The sequence below is a fragment of the Paroedura picta genome, chromosome 8 (genome assembly GCF_049243985.1).
Source record: "Paroedura picta isolate Pp20150507F chromosome 8, Ppicta_v3.0, whole genome shotgun sequence".
Taxonomy (NCBI): domain Eukaryota; kingdom Metazoa; phylum Chordata; class Lepidosauria; order Squamata; family Gekkonidae; genus Paroedura; species Paroedura picta.
In genome coordinates, this window is record NC_135376.1 from 67652637 (window position 1) to 67676475 (window position 23839).

General features: G+C 44.5%; 1 protein-coding gene across 2 annotated transcripts in view; it reads left to right on the forward strand.

The window, feature by feature from the left end:
* The first annotated feature begins 527 nt into the window (after positions 1–527).
* ADGRA1 (adhesion G protein-coupled receptor A1) overlaps positions 528–23839 on the forward strand; it is a 452787-nt gene continuing 429475 nt past the window's right edge. For both annotated transcript variants that reach the window (XR_013233660.1, XM_077350198.1), the window contains exon 1: positions 528–1234. Coding sequence is in view for 1 of the 2 variants with exons in the window: in XM_077350198.1 (XP_077206313.1) it covers positions 1011–1234 (224 nt within the window). In the remaining variant the exon portion in view is untranslated. The remainder of the gene's footprint in view (positions 1235–23839) is intronic.

Sequence of the window (23839 nt, forward strand, 5' to 3'; positions counted from 1 at the left end):
CTTTAAACTAGTTCCAGTATATGGCCCACGTTGGCAGCTGAGTTGCTCTAACCCTGCCCCTGTGAGAACAGGCAGAGAACTTGTGATAGGCAGCCAATACAGCCCAGGAGCTGTTGAGTTTCAGAGCAGAGTACACATTTGATCCCTGGCCTCACCTGTCTTAGCACTACGCTTTAAGGCTAGGAAGACCTGGGTCCAAATGCTCGCTGGCCTGCATCAGTAACTTAGCCTACTCCACAGGGTTGTTGGAGCGGAGAATCGTGCACACTGCCCCAGAGGGGAAAAGGTGGCGGACAGATACGAGAGGGAGCCTCTGTGCCAGGCTGCCATTGCCTCAACGACTTCACTGCATGGGCTGCTGTGGGCGAGCCTTCCCGCGGGATCAGCAGTCGGAGCGCGTGGCGCTGAAATCACGGCTCGTGGGAGCGCGGAGGTGCCGGCTCACCTCCGGGCGCGCGGAGGGCAACACGTTGCTCGCTCCACAGACGCCGCCGCCGCCGCCGCCGCCGCCGCCGGGCGAGCTGGAGGGGGGCCGAGGGCGACTCTGACGCAGCCGTGCCTTCCCCGTCACCTGGCCGAGCTCAGGAGCGGCGGGAGCTTTCCCGGGGCGGGTCACCCGGCCTGACATCAGCGGCCAAGGCGCGGCCGAGCCTGGCTGCCCAGCGAGCCCTCGGTCGGAGCACACGAGCCTGTGGGCGGCCAGCGGGGGGCCAAGTGGCGCCCGGTGGGGCCCGCCCAGCGGCGCTGCGTGGAGGAGGGCGGGGGCGCCTCGCAGTCCATGCCCCGCCGCAGCCGCGAGGAGGCGGGGGAGGAGGAGGCGGAGTGGACCGCGAGCCCCCGTCGCCTGCCGCCGGCTGCTGTGCGCGCCGACCATGCCATGAGCGCCTCGGCACCAACAGCCGCCGCCGCCTCCTTAGCCTCCGCCACAGCAGCAGCAGCAGCAGCAGGAGCAGCCCGAAGGCAGCAGCAGAGCCCAGGCGCCCTCGCCGGAGCCGCCGCTTCCCCTCGCCATGCCCGGGCTGCGCGGCTGCCTCTGCTTGGCGGTGGCCGCCCTGGTGGGGCTCGCGGGGGCCAACCGGAACTGCCCGGACCTCGTCGTTGACAGCTGCCTGTGCACCGCCGAGCGCTCCAAGGGGCCCGGCCGGCAGACCGTCCGCATCAAAGTTGTCTGCAGCGGAGGCGAGTTGGTGGAAACTTTGCAGCCTTCCTTACTCCCCAACCGAACCGTGTCCCTGTGAGTATTGCGAACAGCAGCGCCCGGCCCTTTCGACAGGCGGCTCTGACTCCAGGGCTGAATCCGCGGGGTGGGGGGAGGAGGGTAGAGGGGAAAAAAAACTTTGTACTAGCTCAGAAGCCAGCTTCCTTTCCTCCTTCCTTTTGGTTCTCGCGGAAGGAATACGCGGAAGACCGTGCCGCGCTGATCTCAACTTCAGTGTAATGGATTTCGAGAGCACTTTGGTCCAGATGGTGAGGTTTAAGGCAAGGAGTGTTCTGGTGCTCCGTCAGAGGGACTTGTTGGATGGGTTGGGGAGACGGGCTATTGGGGAGGGAATCCAACTGCCTAGGATGGAGGAACGGTGCGTTGACTGGGAGCCCACTGGCTTGCCATTGATCATCAGGGGCTTTCCTAGAGCCACAAGAGACACCTCTGCATAGGGATGCCTTTGCAGAGGAAATTGTGGTGTTGGGGCTATGAGGAGAGGGGGAGGCTGGGGTCATCCAGAAGGTTCTGGGGTGACTTCTTTCCCCACATCTTATATTCCAGTGCAACATCCTCATTGCTGTTCATTCCCCCCCCCCCCCAAATAGGAAAGCTTTGACGCCCCAAAATGATTATGACTGAGCAACAGCAAGTCCTTCTTACAGACCTGATGCTGAGCTGGCAACTTGTGCACCATAAATGCTCTTAAATGTCTCCGTGTTTTCTGACTCCCTAGCAGAGAAGTTTGACAGGAGGAGATTCTTTTGAGAATTTTTTGGTGTGAAAGAGCAAAGGAATGAATAATATTTTTGTACCCCTTTCGTGAATATGAGGCTGAAGTCAAACTGTGGTTTCAAAACTTCCATTTCCCCCTTTCCCTTTTTCTTCCTCTGGTATGTGTGTGCGTGTTCTAAAAAGGCTTGCAAAGTTTGATTTTGCTTCCAGTTTCTGGAAACCCTTGGTAGCATTTTGTTAGTTTTTGGGGGGAGCTGGGCATACTGTGAAGTAAATTGCACACTGCCTTGCCTGCGGTTTTGCAAATAATACTCCCAGAATGCTGATTATATCAACTGGGGCATCTTTAAATCTGACAGAGGGTATTTTCAGACCTTAAAGATAACAGACGAAATGAACTGCATAATAAGGACTGTTTACTGAAATTGAGGGCCTTTCTTTAACTGTGTTTGGGAAGTGAGATATAATGTCCATATTTTAGAGGCCACTTTTAACTATTTGGGGTTTGCCACAAGCATCATAGTTTTTTTAATGTGAGGCAGAATATGGTAATTGTAATTCTTTGACATGTTAAAAATACCTCTTTGAGACTCAGTTGCCTGTTGCATGCACAAAAATGAAGATAGCATCAATCTGCACTCCCTATCATGTGAAATCAATGGACAGACTAATTCTTAGCCAACAAAACTGAAATACTTAACTTACATACACGATGTAGTCCTTGTGGCTGAAAGCCTTTTATACTATGAACCCGTTAAGGAAAAATGATTGCATGTAAGCCACTGTACTGTCAGCAACTTCCATGGGACATTTCAAACACATGATGTTGGCTTAATTGGTTGTAGGGCTATGTTAATGTAATCACTTTACAGGAGTTACTACTTGCAATAATGTTGCTTCCTAAATAACAACATTACCCAACTGATGTTACAGTGATTAATCTCTTTGTTGACAAGTCATGCTGTGAAATTCTTCATTCTTTGCTGACCTTTCAAAGTCAACACTTTTTAAAAAGAGGCAACTGGAAAAGATAGTAATTTACAACATCTGTGGCACTCATACTAATCTGCTGTGTTGCTCAGGTTTTGAAAACGCTGTTGAATAACTCTTTCTTATTATTCATGTGGGAATGCCATCTTAGTTCATGTACAGATGTGCTAACTGAATGTTCAGCTGCAAAAATTCAAAAATGCTCAAAGCAATGCTTTGAAACTTATGTATGTCCTATTATTACCTCTCTCTTTATCGTTTTTACCGTGCAGCATTCTAATTTGCCCACGAGTATGAGGTGAGCCTGCAGTAATCTAATGACTTCTCTCTGCCAGTTAAAAAGTTTCTGCAACTTCTAAAAATATCACTTGTGGGGGGGGGGGAATCTGTGCTTTATTTTACAGTATGGACTTAAATTGCTTTTGCTTGGAAGTAAGCCCCATTCCTCTATTAACTTATTAACTCTAATAACATTTCCAAATAAGTGTGTTTAGGAATATATTTACGTACATTCTATTTTTGGTTTCAAGCTATTGCATACAGCACACTGACACAGTTATTGTGGTATCAGGAATGTTCACTAGGACCATGGCTCATTGGGAGACACTCTGCTGTACATACAGAAGGTCCCTGGTTCAATCCCCAGAATCTCCAAACTCAAATAACCCTATGAAGATAGGCTGAGGGACTTGGGAATGTTCAGCCTGGAGAAAAGGAGGTTGAGAGGGGACATGATAGCCCTCTTTAAGTATTTGAAAGGTTGTCATTTGGAGGAGGGCAGGATGCTGTTTCTATTGGCTGCAGAGGAAAGGACATGCAGTAATGTGTTTAAACTACAAGTACAACGATATAGGCTAGATATCAGGAAAAAAATTTTCACAGTCAGAGTAGTTCAGCAGTGGAATAGGCTGCCTAAGGAGGTGGTGAGCTCCCCCTCACTGGCAGTCTTCAAGCAAAGGTTGAATACACACTTTTCTTGGATGCTTTAGGATGCTTTGGGTTGATCCTGCGTTGAGCAGGGAGTTGGACTAGATGGCCTGTATGGCCCCTTCCAACTCTATGATTCTATGGTTATATGAAAGATTTCTGCCTGAGATCCTGGACAGTCCCTGCCAGCCAGGTTAAGTAATACAGTCTGACTGAGTTTAAGGCAGCATCATGCGTTTATGTGACTTGTAGAAAATAAAGATTCAAGCAATTCCAATTGATAGTGATGTATATTTGCTGGTGCCTTATTTTTGGCATAATAATAAAATACAAAACAGTAAAATAGTTGCTGGTGGGTTTTTTTTTTTGCCATAAAGTCATAGCTGAGTTTTGAAGGCCAAAGACATTCAGAGGTGGCTGGTCATTGCCTTCCCCTGCTTTGGCAACTTGGGCATGGTGGTCTCCCATCTAAATACCAACTAGGGCCAGCCAAGCTTAATTTCCAAGATCTGATGAAATCAGGCCAGCCTGGGACATTTGGACTAGGGCTTTAGTTGCAATACATCTTAATATTTATTAAAACTTTTGGATCGTTTTGAGTTAGTGTTTTCTTCATGCTTTGAAAATCACTATATTGTTTTGAAGCTACTAACTCAGAATAATTTTGGGATTGTAAAGCAGATGTTAAAATAGGACTCTAAGTAAACATGAGGATGAAGAAAGATCTTTTTCAGTAGCTGAACATGTGGCTGACAGTTTTGATTGAGAGTGTCAAATACTTTCTTCTTTAGAAAGTGTTTATGATGAATTAAGTTACATTGGTGTGACATTTGGCCAGCTGCAGAAATTGTTGATAGAAGCTCAAACACTAGCGTTCATAGGTATGTTTTTCTAGCTGCATAGATGATCTGGGAATGAGCATTGCCATGTAGATTTCAGTCCCTGTTTCCATTCAGTTTTATTGGCCCATAGAGAAGGTGCTGCAGCATATGGAACATAACTTCTCAGATTGTTTTAACAAACTGAGAGTTGAGGGGTGAGTAAAGGAAATGTGCATTACAGATGCAATAACATCTTCTCAAAAATCATGTGGTGATGAAATAAAATTGTAACAAATCAATATTCGTTTTCTAGGGTAATCCCTTTAGAAAAATAATCGTAATGATCAAATTTCCAGAATTTTTGCATGAACAAGGAAGTTTAATGATTGATCTGGCTACTGTACCAGCAGCACACCAGTGTTGTAGAGAAGCATATCCCCTGGCAAATAGTTAGGAAGAAGGTAGAAAATCCATTTGATGTTGGACAGTGGTGCTTACTATAGATTAAGATGTTTGTCTATGACTATGGAAATTACATTGAACAATATTAGTCACACAGAAACATACAAGACATACTGCAAAATTCACTAATCAGTGAAGTTGATTAAAGGTGTAATAACTCATGCATTGGAAGGAAAGGGAGTTGTGCTTTAATTTCTGTTTACACTGGTTGAGTTGAACACGTGCAGCAGGATTTAGCGTAAGGACTGCTAGACGATTAGCAAAACTAGGCCATTATCTTGTTTTTGAGTGTCCAGAAAGAGCTACTCAGTCTGAATGTATATTAATAGGTCTTAGAAAATTGTACATCTTATGATTGTCTTTGCTGTTGAATGTGCAATCCAAAGAAATTAAAGACGTGTACTGGCAGTTGAACCCAGCTGAGAAGATTAGGCAGCTGTTCTGCTTTATTGATGTCAAAAAGGGGACCTGGTTTAAAATATTCTGCACGCGTGCCATTCTGACTAATAATTCATGTGGGAGCGCTGCATTCTTAGCAGTATGGATTTTAAAAGAATTTGGGTCTTTATAAACAATAATAGCATTTTCTTCATCACTAATGGCTGATTAACTGAACACATGACTCCACCTTTTCCTTCAGCTGTCAACTCTAGCGAGATAGAACAATCATAGAAAGATACTGAGTCATGTCCTCTGCTACTTTGAATAATAGTAATCCCAGCAATTCCTGATGGAGTCTTGCAGCAGCTGCACAGGCTTCCAGTTGAATTCTGAATCTGGTTCAAGGTTCTGGTGCTAACCTTCAATGCCTTATGTGGTCCAGGCCCACGTATCTAAGGAACCACTTTTCTGATTATGTTCCCCAGAGAGCACCTCAGTCAGCCAGTGCCGGTGGGCTGAGAATCCATGCCCCCAAGGAAATCCATGCCTGGCCTCGATCTCATGGAATGAGCTGTCTGGAGAGATCAGGGCCATGATGGGGCTTACTAAGTTCTGCAGGGCCTGCAAGATGGAGCTCTTCCACCAGGCTTATGGTTGAGGCCGGCAGGAAGTACATCTAAACAGGTGTTCAGGTCACCCGGCCATTTTCACCCAAAGCAGCCAGTGCCGCGGCATGGGGGGAGAAGTAGCACAGACGCTGGCTTGTGAGTCGGCAGCCGTATGCAGGTGCAGAGCTCTGTGCCTGCGTGCCTGCACCCAATTGCGCAATGGCACCGCCCCTCCTCTCCCATGCCACGGCGCTGGCTGCTTTGGGTGTGAACGGCCATTTCGGCGGCCAAAGAGCCCAACCCAATTTGCCTCCTTGCACGTTTAACACCATCAGGCATGCATTTGACTTACTATTGGAGCTGATGATTTTGATATTATAAATTCGGTTATTTTTTAATATTTTATGCTAATTGTATTGTTTTTATCTTGTGACCAGTTTTCCACACTGCCCCAAGATGGCAAGTCTGCAAGGGGTAGTATAGAAATCAATTAAATAAATAGATGTGTGGGTCTGATGAGCAGAATTTATAAAGTGGTACGTCTCTCTCAGTCTTCTCATGGAAATTATTAGTGATCAAGATCCCTTCTTAACTGGGATGTTTGCATCCTAAGTTAACACTTCTGGAGAAGACAAACTCGATATTTCAGTCAGTGTTCTTAAATAATATTTCTTTTCTCATTTTAAAACCAATAGTAGGTAAGAGTTTACATGTTGTGAACACTTAGGGAAGCAATATTCACAGTGTGCTGCCATTTATTCATTGATGGTAGCCAACAACCATGAATTTTGTTTCTCCGCATTATTGAAAGATACAGTTACATAGAACTGTGGCTGAATGACTGATATTCAGCACATTTGGAATATTACAGTGTATACATCCCAAGATAGCAATCCTCTTTTATTTTAAGATCATTATAACCGTGGGAGTAATGTGTTCTCTAATACAAACATTTTAAAAGGGTATACATGATCAAACCCACTGTTACGCAGAGTGTGTGAAGCCTTTTCTTTCTAAAATTATCAGATCAACCAAAGCTGATTCACTGAATATGTTTATCAGTCTTGTTCCTCTGGTTTTGATATTTTGATCACTCCCCTAGTCTCCCAAGTTCATACATCTGCCTTAGTTCTTACATATTCTTTTGACTTCACTACTTTATCTTTTCCCAGCCAGTAACTGGGCCTGCAGCTGTCCAGATCTCAGGAACTCATTCTTCTGTTTCAGAAATCCCAGGGCAAAATGGAATATTCTCTTAATTCCTCTCATCCTAGGACTGTTCTGCACACATTGGATAATACACTTTCAGTGCACTTTAGAAGTGGATTTTCCTGTTTTGCACAGGAAAATCCAGCTGCAAGAACACATTGAAAGTGCATTATCCAACATGTGCAGAGTAGGCCTAGTGTTACCTGTGCTCAAGGTGTTTTCACAGTCACCTAAAATTGGTTTTTATATCCCTCTTTTCACTATCCAAAGGAGCCTCAAAGCAGCTTACAATTGCCTTGCCCTCCTCTCCCCACAACAGACACCCTGTGAGGTAGGTGGGGCTGAGAGAGCTTTGACAAATTGCTCTGTGAGAACTGTCAAGATAGTGCGCTCGATCCATACCAGTCTGGTTTCCGTCCTGGCCACGGGGTGGAGACGGTGCTGGTCACCCTGACGGATGATCTCCATCACCAGCTGCATCGAGGCAGCTCTGCTGTGTTAGTTCTTTTAGATCTGTCGACTGCATTTGATGTGGTCGACCACGAACGACTAGCATGCCGCCTCGCTGGGATGGGGATAAGGGGCACAGCATTACGCTGGATACGCTCCTTCTTCCTAAACCGGACCCAGAGCGTGGCATTGGGGGATGAGCTATCGAGCTTGTTTGGGCTCTCCTGTGGAGTATCACAGGGCTCAGTGCTTTTCAACATCTTCATGCGCCCTCTGGCCCAGCTGGCATGGGTTGCCATCAGTATGCTGATGACACCCAGCTGTATCTCTTGATGGATGGCCGCCCTGATTCCCCTCTGGATCCATTTGCCAGATGTTTGGAAGCTGTAGCTGGATGGCTCAAGCAGAGTCGTCTGAAACTCAATCCTGCCAAGACGGAGGTCCTGGGGTTTGGGGGGGAAGGGAGCAGATCAGGAAGTGTGATTACCCACCTTGGCCAGGACACAACTGACCATTGCGGCTCAGGCAAGGAATTTGGGGGTGACCATGGATGCCTCATTTACACTGGAAGCCCAGGTCAAGAAGGTAGCGAGCCAGGCTTTTCTCCATCTTCACCAGGCCCGGTTACTAGCGCCCTACCTGTCTCCTGACCACCTAGCCACCATGATCCATGCGACGGTCACCTCCAGAATAGATTTCTGTATCTCGCTCTATGCGGGCCTACCCCTGCGCCTGATCCTAAAATTACAGCTGGTACAAAATGCGGTTCCTCACAGAAACAGCTTGGAGGGCCCATGCCCAGCCTGTGCTGAGGCAGCTGCATTGGCTACCGATTGCTAGCCGGATCAGCTTTAAGGTTTTGGTTTTAACCTTTAAGGCTCTCCGTGGTCTGGGACCCACATACTTGAGAGACCGCCTGGTGCCTTATGCTGCCCGCAGGGCATTACGCTCGGTGGGGACTACCGAGGTGGTTCCTGGCCCCCAGGAGGTGCATCTGGCCTCAATCAGGGCCAGGGGCTTTTTGGTCCTGGCCTCCGCCTGGTGGAATGAGATCCCGGAAGAGCTGTGGGCCCTGCGGGATTTGCCATCGTTCTGCAGGGCCTGAAAAATGGAGCTCTTCCGCTAGGCTTATGGTTGAGGCTGGCACCTCCCCTTTTTAGATCTTGCCCCCCCCCCCCCTACATCTACATCAGAAGTGACCCCTGGTTTCCCGGATAGTTCCGCCACCATCAGGTGGGGTGGGTTGAGCGGGCTGGGGATTGTTTTGAGGTGTTTTATGTATTAGGGGTTTTATGGGGCTTTTACATGTTGTTACCCGCCGCAAGCCTCAGGAGAGCGGTCGGCTAGAAATCCAATAAGAATAAGAAAGATTGTGATCAACCCAAGGTCACCCAGCTGACTATAAGTGGAAGAGTGGTAAATCAAACGTGGTTTGCCAGATTAGAAGCTTCTGCTCTTAACTACACCAAGCTGGCTTGTCCAAAATCCAGAACATCCCACTGATGTCAATGATATGCCTGTATCACTTTTGAGTGACGTCAGCATATCATGTTTATTTCTTGCTTCTTTTCTCCTAGTAAGTTCCCCCAGTTTCTGAGAGCCCTAGAACAGAACAGGGGAAGAAGCTCCAACCTTGGGGATCATCAGACTCTAACTAGGAACTGAGTAGTATCTACTTAGTAAACATCAAAGTTGTAAATTATGAAAAACTGGTGTATTTATCAATGTGTGAAGGTATTTAGTGACCTAAAGACTAGGGCACCCAGGCACAGATGATAAAATTGCAATTGAGTGAAGTTTATTGCTTGTTTAGAAAATGTTCTGTCAAGATTCAAGTTTAGTGGCTGCCTACAGAACAAGATTTTCAGGGTATACACTTTTGAGAGTCTTTGTATAAACTTGAACAAAAGGACCCCTGACTCTTAGAACCTTACAGCCTGGAAATCTTTTTGGTCTTTAAGGTGCTACTGTACTGAAATCTACTACAGACCTATATGACTACACACCTGAAAAGATGATATCTCAGTTCATTTGCTGACTCCTTTTTTTGACTATGTTCTCCATCTTACCTACTTTCCTTTTGTACAATTAGAAGATGACCAAACTGGATTTAGATCAGGAAGATTCACCGTGAATTACTGCCTCATTCTGCATTATTTAATCTATAAATATGTTACTACAACAAAAGGTTCTTTATATGTACCTGTTATTGATATAAAGGTCACTTTTGATGTCATACCTAGAGACCATTTGTGGGCTAAGTTGGCTGATACCACTATTGATAAAAGTTTGTTACATCTTATGGTCACATTGCTTAAGGAGACTAGGTTGCAAGTGAGATTTAGTATTGAGGGTAACTTAATGAAACCAATAAATACTCAGAAAGGCATGAGACATGGATACATTTTAGCCCCTTTCTTATTTAACATCTTTGTTGACTCCATAATCAAACACCTTCAGAATGCTGATATTCATGCCTCCATGTTAAATTTCAAAAAAATTCCAATTCTTATGTATGCTGATGATGCTGTGATTCTTTCACAGATCAAAATCAGGCCTGAAACATGCTCTTCTTATTCTGTGTTGTCACTGTCAAGAAAAATATTTAAATATGACATAAAGTTAAAATAATGCATTGTAATAACAGGTTTGAGGATCACTGCTGGTATATTGTTAGGCATGCAATCAATCGGGTAAAGTGCTTTAGATATCTAAGAGAATTGTCAATATAATGGTGGCCGGTCTGCCCATATTCAATTGGTTTTATATTCTGCATAAAAAAGTGCCTTAGCTATTCTTAGATTCTTTTAGACTAAAGGAGGCAAATTTATACTAGCAGCCCTCAAACTGTATTCTGCAAAGGTATTAGCACAGTTTATGAATGGCCTCTCAGAGAGGGGGGGTTGGAGTCAGCTGGACCAACTCTTTGTACATGTGTATCATTCCAACAGAACCTGAAAGTAAATTTGAACAAGACTTGAATGATGTGGTCCCTATGATTCACTCCAATGTACCAACTGTAGCTTCAAGACAGTCTTCAAGGGCAGTCCTACGCACAATGCATTGTGGTGATCTAATGTTATATGTCACTAGAACATTCAGCACAGTGGCAAGATCTTTTCTGTCCATAAAGAGTCATATAACCAAGGCTTTGAGTGACACTTTTGTTTATCTCTTGTGGCAGACTGCCGGGCTTAGCTTTTGTGTTTTTTGCGGGGGAGGGGGGGACATACCACTTAAACAAATGTTAGATTTTAGGACGTTAGAAAAAAACTTGAATGGAAAATTGCATGTACATTTATAGATCCAGTGATACTACGTGATAAATCAGTACCCAGATTTGGAAATGTTTAATGTTTTTTATATATCCATTAAATATGAACAAATATTTGTGGGTGCAACATAAGAGTGAGAAAAGACCATGACAACATTTATCTCTGGCACAGAACTGCTTCTATTTTTGATTTATGTAATGGGATTTAATCAGTAGGACAGCGATCAATATTTACAGCCAAAGAAGAGCATGCATGGAATTGAGAGTTAAGTGCCCCTTGTTGAACCGATCTCTTCAGCCTCTCTACATTCACCCTCTACACCTCTTGAAAAGCCAGTTGTTGAGAAAAGTATAGGATGTGACACAGAGGACTGTAATGGGAACTTGTAATGGGCAGAAATTGTCCTTTGTTGTGCTTGAAATAAAAGGTAGATTCAGTCTTCTGTTAAGATGTTCAGGTTTCACTCCATTTATTAAATCCATGGGTTCAGTAAAGACACAGACAGTTCAATTGCAAAACAACCAACATTTTACTGGAACCAAAAAACGCTGAACACAGACAAGCAAAAGTCGGAAACTTATATACATGCTTGAGACACCTGCCAAGACACATGATTGGTTCTTAATGGAGGCCCATGATAGGTCCATAAGCCTGTTTGCTGATTGTTTAGAATTTGGGAACTGGCAACTCCCTAACAAGAGTTCAGGAGTACCCCACTCTTTGCTCCAAGCTCATGGCTTCAAAATGTCCACAGACGCCACACCCCTCCCCCCTTAAATAAGTACATACCAATTGGCACACAAAATCCTGAAAGTGCCAGGGTTTCACTCAGACTCATTGCAAGCAGTGGGGTTCTGGTGGAGTGCTGGGGTCAGGAAAGTGCTAGGGCAACCTCCTGCTTGATCATCCCTTGGCTGTTCTGGGCCAAAACACCTTCTATGATGTCAGCCGGTTTTGTCACTGCAGGCTTTAACACCAGGTTGGCTACTGTAGGTGTCCTTTGCTTGGGCACGTTGGGCAGGTGCTGCTTCACTTCGTCATGTGTCAATGGAATGTCTGGTCATCTGGCAATTGGACTTGATATGAGACAGGTTGCCCAGGTGACCACTGCTGGGATCCAGGTGGTGGTTGTCTCCTGATCCAGAGGATGATCCAATATCAAGTTGGGATTGATTTGATCTAGGATACTTGCCAGCTGCTAACCCATAAGAAGTTTGGCAGGACTCTTTCCAGTATCTGAGCTCAGTGTGATGTGTTGCCACATTAAGAATTCGGCCTGTCATTGCTTTCAATCTCTCTTGAGGATCCGAGAGAGTGACTCCTTCATTGTCTGTACCATTTGCTTGGGCTGGCCATTGGTGGACAGGTGGAAGGACACAATATGACGTGCTATATTAAATTGGCTGCCATGAAGTCCTGGAACTCAGTGGATGTGAACTGAGCTCTGTTCTCGAGACAGTGGTGTCCAAATGTCCGTGGGTTATGAAGAGTCAACTGAGGGCCTTGATAATGACCCTTGATGCCATCACAGAGTCTGGTACCACTTTGGACCACTTGCACTACAAGTCCCTAATAATTAGAAAGGTTGGCCCTGGAACGGCCCAGCAAAATCTATGTGGAGTTGTGACCGTGGAGTCTGCATCATTTCCCACTGCTGAATGGGGGCTTGAGTCATTTCCAGTGACTCTCCTGGCAGGCCTGCCACTGCTTGACCATTCCTCAATCTGTACCTATGCTGAGCCACCATACGTAACTTCTAGCTAAAGCTTTCATGTGTACAACGCTTGGGTGACTGTCATGAAGGGCCTACAATACTCAGCTTTGTTTGCACTACCACTCAATTTCCCCACAACTAGCATCCCTTGTGGACAGAAAGGGTTTGATGACTTAGTCATGACATCCTCAGGCCACCCCCTCCACACCCAGTTGAGGATGCAAGAGATTACCCCTTCCTTAACTGACTGGGCTGCCATGTTGGAATCATGGAGAGGTGGCTGAAGAAGAGTCTCAAGAAAAAGCACCCCATGGGCTGGTGAGAGGTCTGCATCAGTGTTTGGTAGTGGTAGGCAGCTGATGGTATCAACATTCTCCATGCTCTTTACTGGGTGCTGTTGCAAGGGGTAGTCATAGCCATTGAGAAAGATGGACCAATGCCACATTCTTGGAGAGAGAATTTGAGGTTTCTGATGGTCTGCAGCAAAAAGGCCCAAGAGTGGTTTGTGATCTGTGACTATTGTGAACATGTAGCCATATACAGTCGTAAAATTTCTTCACACTGACAATGATGGCGATATCTTCCTTATTAATCTGCATGTAATTCTGCTTGTCCAAGGACAGTGTATAGGAACAGAAAGTGATGGGCACCTCAATATCGTTGGGTAGTCTGTGACTGAGGACCACTCTGATCCTATATGGAGAAGCATTGCAGGCAAGGGCAATCGACTGGGATTTGTCAAAGTGCACCAAAATGCTGTTGGAGGACAGGAGGCTCTTGACCATGTCAAATGGTTGAGCTTGGTCTCAGAACCATGTGGCTTTCCTGTCCAATACATAGTGCAATGGCTTGTCGATAGCCACCTTGTTGGAAAGGTACGAATGGAAGAAGTTGACTAGTCTTAAGAAGGATTGTAGATCCTGTTTTAATTGAGGAAGTAGGGCTTGATGGATGCCTTCATGATGGAATCCATGGGGCGCATGCCATCAGTGACAATCCAAAACTGAAGGAACTCTATAGACACCACCCCAAGGTGACACCTTTTGCTCTTAACTTTAAGCCCAACAGACTGGAAATGGCACAGTACATCTGCAAGTTCAGTGTCAGAGCTGCCAGACACCAGAACATCTCCAAAATATGGAATTATGCTCAGAAGGCCTTTAAGGACACCTTTCATTAGATACTTGAAACCACACTAATGTTGAATCGTAGTGTTCTTACCCAGAATGCCCCGCTGTGCATGACCATGGTTTTCACTTCAGTAGTTTCATTGTTGACAGGCAGCTGCTGGTAGGTCTGGGCTACGTAAAGTTTGACGAAGACCTTGCCACTGATGTGTGATGCGAGGAAATGACTCACCAATGACACCAGATGTATACATTGTTGCTGGGCCTTGTTGACTGTGCACATGGAGTCGGCACAAATTCAGACGTCCCCATATAGATTGAGGGGCTTGACAATCGGGGTCTCCCATTTTGCATGTTCTGTGATTCTGTTTGCCACCAGGAAACAGCCGAGGTAAGTTGTGAATGATTCCCATTGACAAGAAATTCAGGATTGAACTCAGTGTAGCCCCCAGTGTCCATGATTTCAGCTTGTACTACATCCTTTGGCTCAAGTAGGGCACAACAGTAATGTCAGACAGACCCATCTCAGAAGGCTGGGCATCGAAACAATATCAGCAGTCTCTCATCGGAAGGCTGGAAACAGAAGAGATTTCACTTGCTAGCCTACCTAGCACAGCAATCCCATCCTCATTGTCAGTATTAAATCCATGGGTTCAGAAAAGACCCATGGACACTTCAGCTCCAAAACAACTGTATCAGAAAACACTGAACACAGACAAGCAAAACTGGGGACTTTATATACATGCTTGAGACTTCTGCCAAGACATGTGATGGGTCCTTAATGGAGGCCTGTTTGCTGATCGGCTAGAACCCGGGAACTGGCAAATCCCTAACAAGAGTTCAGGATCCAATGGCTTCATAATGTCTACAGCAGGAGTAATCAAACTGCGGCCCTCCAGATGTCCATGGACTACAATTCCCATGAGCCCCTGCCAGCGTGGGAATTGTAGTCCATGGACATCTGGAGAGCCTCAGTCTGACTACCCCTGGTCTACAGTCACAACAACATTCCTGTGTTCTAGTTTCTGGGAACCACTTTGTATACGTTGTAAAATGAGGTAGTGTGACCAGAACATCATATAAACTCTACTTCTGTAAAAACCAAATTGTATATGTTAACTTGGTCTTTAGCTCTTATAAAACAAAAACTAATAACTAAACCAATAACGTTTCATGGCAGCTTTACACTTCAAGATCTAGAATTCAATTTCACAAACATTCTGCGCAGTTTCAGCAAAGCATAAACAGTGAGTAAATGCTGAGTGGCATATAATATACAGCCTGTAATTTATATTAACTTCCAATTCTTCATAAATTGATTGTATAATTTACAGTGCTTTGCTTCATAAATTTAGAATACCTAGTTAAATAGCAACCCATGCAAAGGCATTTCTTTAGAATATTTCATGTTTATCAGGTGGCTGTAAACTTTTATTTGATCATTTGCCTTCCTTAAACAGTGCTGCAATAATTTAATTTATGTGCGTTTGGTTTCTGGTTGATTAGGTGGCAGTCCCATAAGGTGTTTGTCGTTAACTACTGCATATTAATGCGTTTCTGAGTGTTCTTTATTACTCCAGTAGAAATGGACCTCAGCATAAGCCAATTTTAGCCCCAAAAGAGAATAACTCATTCATTTAGGTTTTGTTACTACTGATGGCTGCAGTTCACTTGTAGTCAAGGCCGCTTCCATACCTAGGCTCACTGCTTTTCTACAATAAGATGAAAGTGTTCCCATTACTGTGCATTACCATGACACATGAAGTGCAGTTCTATGGTTATTTACTCAAAAGTAGGATTTGGGTGGGTAGCCATGCTGGTCTAAAGCACAGAACAAAGTTTAAGTCCAGTGGCATCTTTAAGACCAGCAAAGTTTTATTCATAAAAACTCATACTCTAAATAAAACTTTGTTGGGCTTTGTTGGGCTTAAAGGTGTTGCTGGACTTGAACTTTGCTCTACTCAGAAGGAAGTTCCACACTATTCAGTGAATCATATTTAAAGGTACATAGGTACAGATGCTAGCCTCTACGTGGGACTTGGGGATCCCTGAGAATTACAGCTCATCTCCAGACTACAAAGATCAGTTCCTCTGGAGGGTGGACTCTGTGGCATTGCCCCCCACTGAGGTCCCTGTACTCCCCAGATCTCCAGGATTCTTCCAACCCAGATCAGGAAACCCTACACATAGGTATGGTTGCCAGCTCTGGGCTGGTAATTGCTTGGAAAATTTGGGGGTGGCCCCGGAGAGGGTGGAGGCAGGGGAGGGATTTCAGTGGGATTTAATGCTATGCGGTTCACCTTCTAATGCAGTCATTCTCTTCAGGTAACTGATAACTGTTGCTTGGAGCTCAGTTGTAATAGTGGAAGTTGGCAGCCCTATACATAGGATTGTGTCCTTAATATGGTGCTGTGTAATATCCATCCCCAAGGAAATGAGAAAAGTGAGTAGTGTGTTAGTGTGCTGGCCATAAAAACTTATAGCCCCAAACAATTTCTTATTTACTTGTTTTTCATTTTTTGTTGAGGTACTATTATGCAAAATGAATGGAACTTGTGATAAAGATATATTATTTTAAAAAAGGTAAAAGTATTCCCTGTGCAAGCACTGGGTCATGTCTGACCCTTGGGATGACACCCTCTAGCATTTTCATGGCAGACTCAATACAGGGTGGTTTGCCAGTGCCTTCCCCAGTCATTACCGTTTACCCCCCAGCAAGCTGGGTACTCATTTTACCGACCTCAGAAGGATGGAAGGCTGAGTCAACCTTGAGCCAGCTGCTGGGATCGAACTCCCAGCCCCATGGGCAGAGCTTCAGACTGCATTTCTGCTGCCTTACCACTCTACGCCACAATCAGATGTAAGTCCCATTAGAGTTGTGCTCACTCCCATCTAAGTGGATAAGGCAGCTTGCCTGGAACATTAATTCACACCATTTTATCTCGACTTGTGACATTACATGGGTCAGAACAGGGTTCCCCAGTATGGCCCCTCTGGGTACCATTCCCAATATTAAAGTGCTCATGCAATCATGAAGTTTTGGCTCAAGCAGGAAAAAGTCCTGTCACGCTTCTGCAGGGAAATCAGTTGAAATCTTTCTCCCTGTGGACTTCCTGAGAAATTCAAATGTTGTCCTAGGAGAATAGAAGAAAGCCCAAACAATCCAGTTCCTGTATCCTCTGGTGTAGAATCCAAAGGCAAGGGTAGGTGAAATTCTTGTCCTGAATCCAAATAGCGAGTTAAGACAAGGCAGACAGGACTCCGGTCAGTTCCTGTTTTGCTAAACTCTTAGTTTTTTCATATGCCAACATGCTGTAATTGGTACAGGCAAGCTCACAGCACCTCAAGTTGCGCACTGAATGCTTCAAACCACATTTCTCAGGAAGTCCGCAGGGAGAAAGATTTGAACTGATTTTGCTGCATAAGGCCGACAGGATTTTTCCCTGCTTCAAGACTTCATGACAGCATGAGCACTTTAATTTATGTGGGAGTATGCAATTGCTTCTTAAAAATTTATACTAATACTTTCTCATTGTACGGATTATATTTATAAAACCATTGAGCATCTGTTTAAATGTGCAGTTTGTTACTTTTTTTGTGAAAGCATGATATGCAACAGGTAAAGGAATTCAGTATTTCTCATCGTGTAAATGTAGTCTGTCAGTTTGAGGCTGCTTCTTATCCTGTTTTGTTATCGTTTTTCATCTCAGAGTTGTGTGTTTTGGTTTCCCTCTGGGTAGCATGGCATCGGCTATTATTTTCTCTGGCCCTTACTGAGCTTTTAAAAAAAGTCAGTGAAGGCACTGTAGGATAGGGCTTGCAATTGGATGCCTTCTTTAAAAGGCAAGGGTTTTCTACAGCCGCTGGAGGATTAGGAGAACCGAAGCTGCTGAGCTTGTGGATCCATTCTGTCTTCAGGCTTTCTTTCTTGTTATTCCCCAGTCTATTTCTCCCTCCCTTCTCCCTTGAGAATTTCCTTCCTTTCTTTTGCCCTGACCTGGGCCCATTCTGCACACATTAGATAATGCAGTTTCAATGCTCTTTTGCAGCTGGATTTTCCTTTGCAGAACAGGATAATCCACTTCTAAAGTGCGCTGAAAGTGCATTATCCAACGTGTGCAGAATGGGCCCTGGACAGCCCTGCCAAGCCTGATCTGATCAGATCTCATTGCTGTTTGGGGGGAGGTTCAGAGCATGAGCTTTGAGTGGAAGCAACCCCAGGATTCAATATCAGTTGCTATCCAAGACACATGCCTCCTCTATGCAATGAATGAATTGCTTTTTAAATTTACATGCAGCTGCCAGAGCTAAAATATCTTTGAGAGGTACTACTGAAACCCTTAGCAGGAAATACAAGGTTAAAGAAGTCAAGTTGGCTTTGAAACTATTTGCTTCCGATGCTTTGAAATGCATATTCCATCATGGTGGTAATTTATTAAAAATTTTAGAACACTGCAGTAATAGCATGCAGCAAGGAATGGGATCAAAAGTAACAGAATGGGGAAGGGGTTATGGGTTCATTATGACATGCACAGCTTATCATTTGGGTGCTTATGCAGAAGCAGCAGCTATCGCCCAAGATGACTAGCAAGTGGAAAACTGCATGGCTGACTGATGCAAGCTGTCCGTTTCTAACAAACATTGTTGAAGGGGAGGACTGTGGCAGCAGCACCAGGTTTTATTTATTTGCAATGTTCTGAATTGCACAGCTGTAGATATAATTGTACACAACATTTTAAATAACTGGTAGATAAAAAGTCACAATTTGAAACACCTGGCTGAATTATTTTTGACAATGTGCAAACTATTATAAAAGTATTCAAAACCGAGTTGTTTTCCCAGAATGAAGTAGTTGACTCTTGATTTATTATTTATTTATTTTGGGGGTATTTGGAAATGCAGGCAGTTGGGAGGAGCTGCTGGTTACTGGCTTTGTTTTAACTGCCATACTTACTTACTATCTTCCCAAGTCAGGATGGGGCTCTGCCGTGATAAATACACATTGGCCTTTATTTTCTGCTGTCAAATCTCTAAAGCATCCAAGTGTTGCTGCAAACAATTGACACAGATAATGAGGGCTGCATGGGAAATGTTTGTGGATTCACAGAACTAGTTAAGAATAAGGAAATAATAGTGGCTGGGGATGAAGTCTTTGGCAAATCAGGCTATTATTGTTGTGGAGGTCTTGACATTTCTTAAAATGTTTTAAGTATTTGAGACAGTAAAAGATGTAATTTTTCTATATGAGCCAGCAACTAAGAGCTTTAGCTTGTAGCTCCATCAGAGTGGCTCGGTCTGTTTCTTCCAGCAATATGAGTAGTTTGAGTTTAATCTGTAAATATTTTCTGGATAGGGGGTTTCCATTGGTGGTGGGGGTCTTGGAATCCATCAATACCCACTGCTGCTAACATTAATGTCTGGGGTTGCCAGTTTTGAGTTGGGAAATACCTGAAGACTTTGGGGGTGGAGCTGGGAGTGGGCGGGATTGATGGTGGGGAGGGACCTCAGTGGAGTATAATGCTAGGGATCCATCCTCCAAAGCAGCCATTTTCTTCAGAGGAACTGATGTCTTTAGCCTAGAGATGAGCTATAATTCTAGGAGATCTTCAAGTCCCACCCAGGGACCAGCATCCTTAAATGTCAGAGTAAAATAAAGTCTTCGAACGACTACAATATTATGACTGAAGTTTCCAGAAGCAATATAGTGAACTACACTTGGTGTCAGGGATCAGCATTGCTATGCCTTCTGGTGGATGAACAGTAGAGAAGGGCGGTGCATTGCTACCCCCAGCTCCTGTGCTTCCAGACCTTCCAGTGATTTATTTATATAACTGTGGGGTATTTATATATTGTGGGGTATTAATAATAGTCTACCATTCAGCTGCAGTGTGTCCCATGACTGTTTACAATAAAAACAGATTACGAATGCTCAATTAAAACAAATCAACTCTGCCAAAGTAAAGCAACACAAATTAATCGGAAAGGAGCTTAACAAAAGTGCAGTGAGAGCAAAACAGATTAGGAAGATTGCAAAATAATCAATTAATTTTGTAATCTAATACGTGTCAATTTCTGTTCCCTTCAAAAAGGAAGGGGATGCTGTAGGAATCCCCTGAATGGTGTATGTGAAGCCTAGTCATCTGACTCCACCTTTAAGAAAATGTATCTTCAAATATTCCTCCCAACCTTGTGCAGCAGACTGACTGGTCTGTCTCAAATATTAAGGTACCCAAAGCCATACAAGACAATTTAAAATTATTTAGTGCAGCTTTTAAAAGTCTTCACCTATTCCAGACCAGACCTTTTCCAGACCAGACCTTTGAATGCATACAGCATCTTGGTGCTCCACTGAGCTGCAAGCACATGACTGAGAGAGGAGGAGTCCCAGTCTCTGACTATGCCTACGCTGGAGTGAATTTGCGTCACCATGCTTGCAAAGAAGAGTAGAAAGTGTGGGACTGATTCTATGGAGGCTAAGCCAGAAGCATGGACTACCTGAACTCCCCCCCCCCCGCTCCTTTTATACCCAGATTTTCACTACCAAAAGGAGTCTCAAGGTGGCTTACAATCACCTTTCCTCTTTCCCACAATAGACACCCTGTGAGGTAGGTGGGGCTAAGAGAACTCTTACAGAACTTCTCTGTGAGAACAGTTCTAACAGGACTGTGAATAGCCGAAGGTCAACAGCTGCCTGCATGTGGGGGAGTGGGGAATCAAGCCTGGCTCTTCCAAATTAGAGTCCACCATTATTCATCACTACACCAAGTTGGCTCTGAAGACCTCTGATCTAAAATGCACAAAATGTGAGAGAAGCAGGAAGTGATTATCCATATTCATAAATCCCCATGTATTTCTCTCTCTCTTTTTAAAATGCTTTTGTCTTGAATGTTGTCCTTAAAGCCACAAGGGTAGGAGCAGTCAGCAAATGTTGAGGAAGGCTCAACATAGGTTGCTTGTTTTTTAGCCTACTGGTCCCTTGTGCTCTGAGGCACCAGACTTTAAATGTTACTACAACTTTGCAAGAGTGACTTGTTAGGGCCATCAAGCTCCCAGTCTTGATGCCCACCAAGAGGTAGCAGGAGAAAAATTAAAAAGAAAAATAAGGTCTTGTCTACATACAGGAAGCCCTTACCGTAGAATACCTGGTGATTCCTAGAGCTACCCAAAAGTAACAGAGGGTTGCTCTAAGAATAGTTGTAAACTTTATGGTTAGAAACATAGAGCTGGAAGGGACTTGAGCAGTCAGGTAGTCAAACTTCCTGCACAATGCAAGAAATTCACAATTACCTCTCCTCCCAGTGACCCCTGCTCTATCCCCAGAGTAAGGCAAAAAGCCTCCACATTCCCTGCCCACTCCCAGCTCTATCCCCAAAGGCTCCAGGTGTTTCACAACCCTGAGCTGGCAACTCTAGCTGAAATTCATTTTGTTTCCCAGCCTCTCAAGATCATCCTGTTTCTTGATTCTGTCTTCTACTGTATTTGCTTCAATTTTTTGAGCATCCCCTCTGTTCTTTCATCCAATTAATTTATAAAGATGTTGAACAACACAGGGCACAGGACGGAATTCTGAGGGACTTTACTTGTCCCTCTTCTCCAAGAGAGTAAGGAATCATTATCAAGCACACTTTGAGTGTGACCTTTAAATCAGTTACAAATCCACTTAACAGTGTTAGGATTCCAAACCACATTTGAACTTCTAGTTTTACCATGGAATTTCCAGCAATTGCTCAAGTTACCTTTTGGCACTTCTGGGTCCCACTAGGGACTCTATGGTAAGACCTTTCTATAAATAGATGTAGCCTGATTTTTCTTTTAAATTTTGTTCTGGGATGCTGCTCCCTACTTCATTTTTTTCTTCCAGTTGACGGGCATAGCTACTCTTGTTAATCAGGCAATTTGCTATTACCCTGCAAGCCTCAGTCTGGTTCAGCATGCTCTGTGATGGATGTTACAGATGGTGGGAAAGCAAGTGGAGCAAGGGCTCAGGTGGCGACATCCCTCAGCAAAAGACTACCCCTCCCGGCCTCAGTAAAATTGTCAAGTGTTGACCGGTCCCCGATGATAAAAAGGTTGGGGACCACTGCCTTAGAAAGCATCAAATGCAAATCAACTGTATAGTTTTTATCAAGTATTTTTGATGTTGCAAAGAACTTTTGCCTTTGCAGCTTGGCAAAGTCCATCCTGAGCTGCAGTCTCAGCTGCTGCAATGCCTGCTAATGTTTGGTCCTCTGACGGGGAAAAGTCACATAGAGATCTGTTTACTTGTGTAGTATCCCCATCCCTTTATTGTGTTAGGGCAAATTCGATGTAACCTTTTAAAAAAGAGTCAAGTCCAGCGTTCATTTGTTTTTTCATTAATTCATGTGTTCGTTCATTCTCTCTCTCTCTCTCTCTCTCTCTCTCTCTCTCTCTCTCTCTCTGATTCCCCTCCACCATTTTCCCAACCAATAACAGCGCTGGGGAGAGTTATTTTCTCCTTTTGGCTGCTCTATGAACAGTATTTTTAAACAGGCAGTCCCCACAGCTGTTGTTTGGCTGTGGGGACTGATGGTTAAGTCTGGGAAACCTGCACTTGACTCTTAAAAAAAAGGAAGTAATGTCTAGTTTGGCCCAAAATTGCCTTTTCAATATTCTGACAATGCTGGGGATAAATAGCTCATCTGATAGTTCTTTGGCTGGTGCCCAAGAGGCCAATACCAGATTAAAATGAGGGCCGTAGACTGTGCTAATGATTGCAGAAGAGAGGCATATTCTCTATGTGAAACCATCTTGCACTGCTTCAGACCACCGGTCCATCTAGGATGACATTCTGTACCCTGACTGCTTGTGTTTGATGTCAGAGATCATTTTAACTGGAAATGTTAGGGATTGAACTTGGAACCTGAATAAGAATCATATATTATTCTTATTATCCACTAACTAAGGTGTGTAATGGCACAGATTAAAAAAAACACACTCTGTATGAAAACTGCAAAATAAAATTATTAAAACCAGATGTTTCTTCTCTCTTTTGCCAAAGGTCTAGTGGACCGGGCATCCATGCGTCTCAGGAACAGCGTTCTGGTAAAGATGGCTCAGTTCATACTAATGAAGCTTAGAGAGCCACAGTTTAACAGCCAAAGGTCAGGAGCTCTTTAACTTGTACCTCTGGCAAGCTTTGGATTTGCAGTGTACCTGAAAATAAGAGGGGGGCAAATGCTCAGCAGGTGTTTCCCAGCTGGGTCCAGTGTCAAACTGAACTAGCTCCCAGTTAAATGAACCAAGGCTAATTTTTCAGAGGGCACTACTCCACAACCAGGCTGAAACCCAGTAACAACTTCTGATGTACAGACTAAACTACTTCCCAATAATAAATTTAAGAATGCTGTGGGGAAGGGGAAAATCCAAACCACAGAGTTCACGCACAAAAGAATCCTCACTCTCTTGCACACACTATCTTCTGCCACAAGCTTCTAGCAGGAATATCCTTTATATCTGCACTCTGGGACACATATGTGCACTCACACACTCAAAGATGCAGGGTGATGCTCTTGTGAACCACCATTAGAATGCTAGCACCCACATTCGCCTACATTAAACAGTTACCTAAAATAGACCTTACTCCTGAATTTTTGATATGGAAATTAGCAGTTATAGGAGACTTTGCTTTATACAACTGGTAAGTGAGATTCTTCACACATATAAATACTAGTGGGGAAACCCGTTGCAGTATAAGAGGCAGAGGGTGCTAGCAGCAGAAAGGCAGGGGGGGGCAACGCGAGGCAGGCCACTGGAGGCACAAAGAGGCCTCTGGCCCCCTCTCCAGTGTCCCAGCCCCGAAGCCAGCAGGGTGGAGGTGCGCTGGCGTGGGGGCTGGTGGGTACCATGGGGTCTGTCGGAAGCTGCCGGCTGACCCGTGAGGCAGTGGCGGGCCCGTGGTATTCCCGGCGGAGGTGGCAG